Source organism: Lacerta agilis, chromosome 2 (genome assembly GCF_009819535.1).
Source record: "Lacerta agilis isolate rLacAgi1 chromosome 2, rLacAgi1.pri, whole genome shotgun sequence".
Lineage (NCBI taxonomy): Eukaryota > Metazoa > Chordata > Lepidosauria > Squamata > Lacertidae > Lacerta > Lacerta agilis.
This window is the reverse complement of record NC_046313.1, coordinates 106181659-106187656: the sequence shown is the minus strand read 5'-3', so window position 1 is coordinate 106187656 and position 5998 is coordinate 106181659. Positions and strand designations below refer to the sequence as shown.

The 5998-nt window shown below is 45.9% G+C and overlaps 1 protein-coding gene across 2 annotated transcripts; it reads right to left on the bottom strand.

Moving 5' to 3' along the window:
- Positions 1-376: 376 nt before the first annotated feature.
- Positions 377-5047, bottom strand: LOC117042113 (E3 ubiquitin-protein ligase TRIM69-like). Of its 2 annotated transcripts, XM_033141593.1 has the most exons (3): positions 4783-5047; positions 3322-3461; positions 377-1169 (listed from the first exon to the last, which is right to left on the bottom strand). In XM_033141593.1, the coding sequence occupies exons 2-3, from the start codon at positions 3341-3343 to the stop codon at positions 655-657; spliced, it is 537 nt and encodes a 178-aa protein (XP_032997484.1). In that variant the 5' UTR covers positions 3344-3461; positions 4783-5047; the 3' UTR covers positions 377-654. The 2 variants fall into 2 exon arrangements, 1 of the variants encoding a protein (XP_032997484.1); XR_004426050.1 differs by lacking the exon at positions 377-1169 and having other exon boundaries at positions 3058-3572.
- Positions 5048-5998: the final 951 nt, after the last annotated feature.

Sequence of the window (5998 nt, the reverse complement as noted above, 5' to 3'; positions counted from 1 at the left end):
CAGTGCACGTAAGGGGAAAAAAAGTAATTTTATTTTTTTATCATCTACAATACTGTCTTATTTATTTTATAGTACAGTACATTGATTATTGCTTTCATTTTGTGGATCAATGGTCTCGTTAGATAGTAAAATTCATGTTAAACTGCTGTTTTAGGGGTTGTTTTTAAAAGACTGGAACGGCAAAAAGTAATCCATTTTGCATAGGAAAGCGCGCCTTGGTTTTAGGACACTTTGGTTTTGGAACAGACTTCCAGAACGGATTAAGTTTGGGAACCAAGGTACCACTGTATATATCACAAAAGGCCTGAATTCACCAACAATTTCTTTCCCAGGGGCACACACCTCTCAAAGCTTGGGAGAATTGTGGCGCACATCGTTCCAAAATCCACATTAGGGCAATGCCTTTTATAGGTCAACTAAAACGTCACGGAATAGTGAGCAAGCCTTCAAGTTACCCAGAGCTCTTCATCAGGTTGGATAGCAAATAAGGCGAGGTGGGAGGAAAGTTGGCTGATGATGAAGTCATGGAGTTTACATTTGGCTGGGCTAATCAAAGCACTGCCTTAGTATGGATTTTGGACTTTCATCTAATGGGCGGACACACCTACCTTTCCTTTTTATAATAATAACCCTCTTAAGAGTTGCTTTAATGTCCTAACGGTGACAGGTTTTCAAGCTTATGGTGCCTTTTTGCCTGAAAGCAGCTGGTGTAGGTTGGAAGAAAGGGTAGACTTTTTCGCTGAAACGGGCCGTGTGTGTGCAGAGGTGAGACCCGGCGGTTACATCATAGAAAGAAACTTGGCCTCCCTCGTAGTCCAGGTACACGCCAACCTTCCACCAAGACGATCCATTTTGAGGCTCGCTATCCTCCTCCGTTGGCTCCAGACACCAGATCTTGTCCGTCAGAGAAGTGGGATCCTTGCCTTTTTGCTTTGGGATGGACTCCAAGGCTACGCCAATCACCCAGTCTCCCTTGCTTTGGACCTCAACCTCCCAGTAGTGTCTTCCTGAATGGAACCCCTCTTTCCCCAGCACAACGGGAGAGTCCTGAAATATTTCTGGATAGCTCCAGGGTTTCTTAAGCACTCCAAACACTGTACGATAGTTTTGTAATAAGAAAGTGTATTCGGGATGAGCAGTGCCGCAGTCCAGGTGGATTGGTTCTGCTTCTGATAAGCAAAGGAAAAGAATGAGTTCAATAAAATTGGGGCATGCCAGTAATGCGAGATGAGCGCCGCAACCCCAGAGTTGGACACGACTGGACCTAATGGTCAGGGGTCCCTTTACCTTTACCCTAGCGCCATCCTAGGTTACCAAAAGGGAAAGAAACAAGTGGGCATGGGTGCCTTGCCTTCCTTTGGCTCTCATCTTACATTAAAAACATAAGATGAGAGGAGAAGAAGAAGAGTTTGGATTTGATATCCCACTTTATCACTACCCGAAGGAGTCTCCAAGCGGTTAACGTTCTCCTTTCCCTTCCTCCTCCCTCACAGCAAACACTCTGTGAGGTGAGTGGGGCTGAGAGACTTCAAAGAAGTGTGACTAGCCCAAGGTCACCCAGCAGCTGCATGTGGAGGAGCGGAGACGCGAACCCGGTTCACCAGATTATGAGTCTACCACTCTTAACCACTACACCACACAGTCTTTGTTGTTTTCTTCAGCTTGTAAGCCGCCTTGCGTATACAGTGGTACCTCAGGTTACAGACGCTTCAGGTTACAAACTCCGCTAACCCAGAAATAACGCTTCAGGTTAAGAACTTTACCTCAGGATAAGAACAGAAATCGTGCTCTGGCGGCGCAGCGGCAGCGGGAGGCCCCATTAGCTAAAGTGGTGCTTCAGGTTAAGAACAGTTTCAGGTTAAGAATGGACCTCCGGAACGAATTAAGTTCTTAACCCGAGGTACCACTGTATAGAAATACAAATTAAAAATGAAATGAAATCTGGTGTTTAACATGTTAAAATGCAAGCTCCTAGCCCTCATGTGGGTGAATAGTCTGGAAATATAGCGAAGCAAAGAGTGTGATCCCTGCTTAGACGGAAGCTTTTCAAGAAATGGCAAAGTATCTTCTCTTCCTTTATAGAAGCCAGTTCCACAAATAAACGTCATCAAGAAACAGAAGCCAGAATGGAGCCAAGGAACAGCCTTGGTTGTATATGAATGGTGTTTCTGGAGTCATCAGGCAGGTTTAAACCATAGCCTGACAGTGTCGCAGTGCCTTTTCCCACATGAATGGTTGCCACTTGTAAACACCGCTGTACATAAAAATGTCGTCCCTCTGCTGAATCCTTGCAGAATGCAAGCTCTGCCTCCGTGCACGTAAGGACACAGAGATGTAAGGAGGAGTTCTGCTGGATCAGACCAAAGGCCCACCTTGTTCAACATCCTGTCTTCAACAGTAGCCCAAGTTCCCACAAGCAGGCTCCGAGCATTAAATTTCCTCTCCCATTGTTGGTTCCTAGAGACTGGTCCCCAGCAGTGCCCTGCCTCCGCATGTAGAGGTTCCACTTCACTATCATGTCCTTTATTCTGATTATCAGGTGTTCAGGATGTAAGTGGCATGTAACCAAAACACACAACCCCCACACCAGAAGGAAATATCAGCGGCCTCAGGAGAACGGCGGAGGTATAGATAAATCTTGAGAGAGGAAACCTAAGGGAGTCCGAATGAGGACTGAATGTTTATAGTGGCTGCAGAATGTACACTGACTGGGATGGGGAAATGGAAAACTGTAGGTGGGGTGACAGGATAATAATAATAATAATAATAATAATAATAATAATCATCATCATCATCATCATCATCTGTCACCCCACCTGCAATTTTCCATTTCTAATAATAATAATAATAATAATAATAATAATAATAATAATAATAATAATAATAAATTTATACCCCACCCATCTGGCTGGGTTTCCCAATCCCAACAGAATATTAGTAAGAATAATAAAGCAATAAAACACCAACCATTGAAAACCTTCCCTAAACAGGGCTGCCTTCAGATGTCTTCTAAAAGTCAGATAGTTGTTTATTTCCTTGACATCTGATGGGAGGGTGGGTGCCACTACCGAGAAGGCCCTCTGCCTGGAACCGAGTGTCTGGGACTCTGAACAGCAGCACACAACAATGCAACATTTTGTTCCACTTGCCATGGCAAGTCAACAGACGTGCCACGAATCTGTCTAATTCTCTTTGCAAGCCACCATTGCCACATCTTCTGCCATAGAATTCCATGTGTTAATCACGTGTGGTACGAAGAATGGTCTTCTTTCGTCTGATCTGACATTACTCTCAATCATTCCTGAACTTCCCTTCAGTTACCTGTTCTGACGATGGATCTCATCTTATTCCATGCTAGGTATTGCAGTGGACCCTTGAACTTGCCCAGGCAAAGTTCCCTGCAAACAACAGAGCGGTCAACCTGGTTTCCTACGTCCTCAGCTTCCTTTTCAGCAGGGAGCCTAGTGGGAAGAGGAGCAGAATACCAGTTACAGCAAGTTGCCATCTGCTCTCTCACACATGAAACTAGCGGAAAGACACCATACTCACTTATTCAGGAGCTTCTGAACACCCTGGGAAGGGAGAAAGAAGGTGAGATGGTTAGGAATCTGGAATCTCTACTATGAATGTCTCCTTTTGTATCCTGGAAAATAACAGAATCCTGATACACCCCTTCATCCACCCTAATCATAATCATAAGGTCCCACTCTCCTCCCAATGAAATGCTGGCCGTCCTGTTTGCTGATTCTTCTGTGTTTCCTAGTGGGCCTGGAAGTGTGGGGCTCTTTTCAGCCCACAACCCTAACCAACCATACCCCCTTGCCTTCCCAAAGACTGAAGGCACTCAAGTCCAGGGCCGTCTCGTCATAGGGGCTGGGTGGCGCGGTCCTAGAATCATTGAATTGTAGAGTTGGAAGGGACCACGAGGGGCATCACGCCTCCTGCGTTGACTCCACCTACCTAAACACCATTCCTTGCTCCGAAGAGTCTTGGCCCTCTCCCCATTCTGAATCCTTAACCTATTCTGTGTGATTGGTTATAGACAGTGATGTGGGGTAGCCCACCTTCTAGCATGGTATCTTTCTGTGGGAAATTTGCCATTCCGTAAAAGCAGAGACATCACCTTGCCGACAAAGGTCCGTATAGTTAAAACTATGGTTTTCCCAGTAGTGACGTATGGAAGTGAGAGCTGGACCATCAAGAAGGCTGATCGCCGAAGAATTGATGCTTTTGAATTATGGTGCTGGAGGAGACTCTTGAGAGTCCCATGGACTGCAAGAAGATCAAACCTATCCATTCTGAAGGAAATCAGCCCTGAGCGCTCACTGGAAGGACAGATCCTGAAGCTGAGGCTCCAATACTTTGGCCACCTCATGAGAAGAGAAGACTCCCTGGAAAAGACCCTGATGTTGGGAAAGATGGAGGGCACAAGGAGAAGGGGACGACAGAGGACGAGATGGTTGGACAGTGTTCTCGAAGCTACCAACATGAGTGACCAAACTGCGGGAGGCAGTGGAAGACAGGAGTGCCTGGCGTGCTCTAGTCCATGTGGTCACGAAGAGTCGGACATGACTAAATGACTACACAACAACAACAAAAGTTCATTACTAACAACAAAGGCAGCGTCAAAAGCTTTTAGCAAAGTAAATCCACCAATTTAGATCATTTTGCTGACACGTCAAAATAAATTTCAATTGGAAACCAACAATTGTCCAGTCCAAAATTTTCTGGGAAACCCTCAGCAATGGTTACACTAAAGAGGTGCCAAGGTTTTGGCCTCACCAGGAGGAAGGCAGCTGAATCCGTCTGTTCCATTTTTGCCTTTCCCTGGCTCATCATCTCTCTGTCTGCAGACAGGCCCTCCCGGATCTTCCAGAGATGCGTCATCATGTTCATGCGTGCAGCGTTTTCATCCTCATCTAGTTGGGCCAGTACTGCATCTTTCTTCTGGCTCAGGAATTGCTGCAGCTCAGTGAACTCGTCCTCAATCGTCTTGCGAAGGGAATCAGCTGAGTTCTGCAATGGAAAGAAGTTCTGTTGGGAGGTTTTTGTGGTGGCAGAAGTGAGAACCCAGTTACCCGTTCAGTGAGAGAAAAACAACTGAATCGAAATATACCTTGTGAAAATGAGGGCCCGACACCAGAAACCAACCAGATTGGGCACTGGTTGAATACCTTGAGGCCCCACAAGCCCAACTTGGCCACATCCCCATTTAATGGTCTCCTTGCTAGGTCCACACATGCTTTTCAGTGGCAGGTGATGGTGCCATCCTTCAGCAGGGAGCCAAACTCAGCTCCCACCCATGGTGGTGTTAGGATATTGGTACAGACCGAGCTGCAAAAGCAGCAGTGAGGCTGGTATGACTTGTGTTTTTCCCATGAGAAAGACAGCTGTTTTGTCTGCTTTCTCAACCATGTGATGTTACTGTATATCTTTACTTTCACTTTCAGTTCTGGCTCAAGTGAGATGCTAGATGCGTTATGCACAGCTCTGACTTACTGAGCTGGCAAGCGAGACATACTCTGCATCTTATCTACAATAAAATAGTTTAGCTTTATTGGCTTGTGTGTGTTGTTCTTCAAGCTGGGGAACAATCGCATATTATCAATGTGCCCCTGGACTCGAGTAGCCAGGAATGCACTCAGGCTTCGTCCCTGCCTGGGGGGTCAGTCACACAACTTGCCCCGTGCGGGACGTTTGCTAACAAGTGGGTGCCTGCCATTTTGAAGTAAACCCGATGCAAAATGAATTTTTCAGTTTTATACAGTCCAGGCAAGAAGATTTAGTAGGTCTATAGCAGGCACCCCCAACCTGCGGCCCTCCAAATGTTTTGGCCTACAACTCCCATGATCCCTAGCTAACAGGCATGATGGGAATTGTAGTCCAAAACATCCGGAAGGCCGAAGGTTGCAGGTGCCTGGTGTGTGTGTGTGTGTGTGTGTGTGTGTGTGTGTGTGTATGTATATATATATAATATTTATTAAGAGTTTTTCCAATT

Bases quoted from the DNA above. Each gene is read 5' to 3' on its own strand.
- LOC117042113 (XM_033141593.1), bottom strand. From the start codon at position 3,343: ATGAGATCCATCGTCAGAACAG. The intron at 1,170-3,321 runs GTAACTGAAGGG...TTTGCTTATCAG, and splicing joins GAGATCCATCGTCAGAACAG to AAGCAGAACCAATCCACCTG.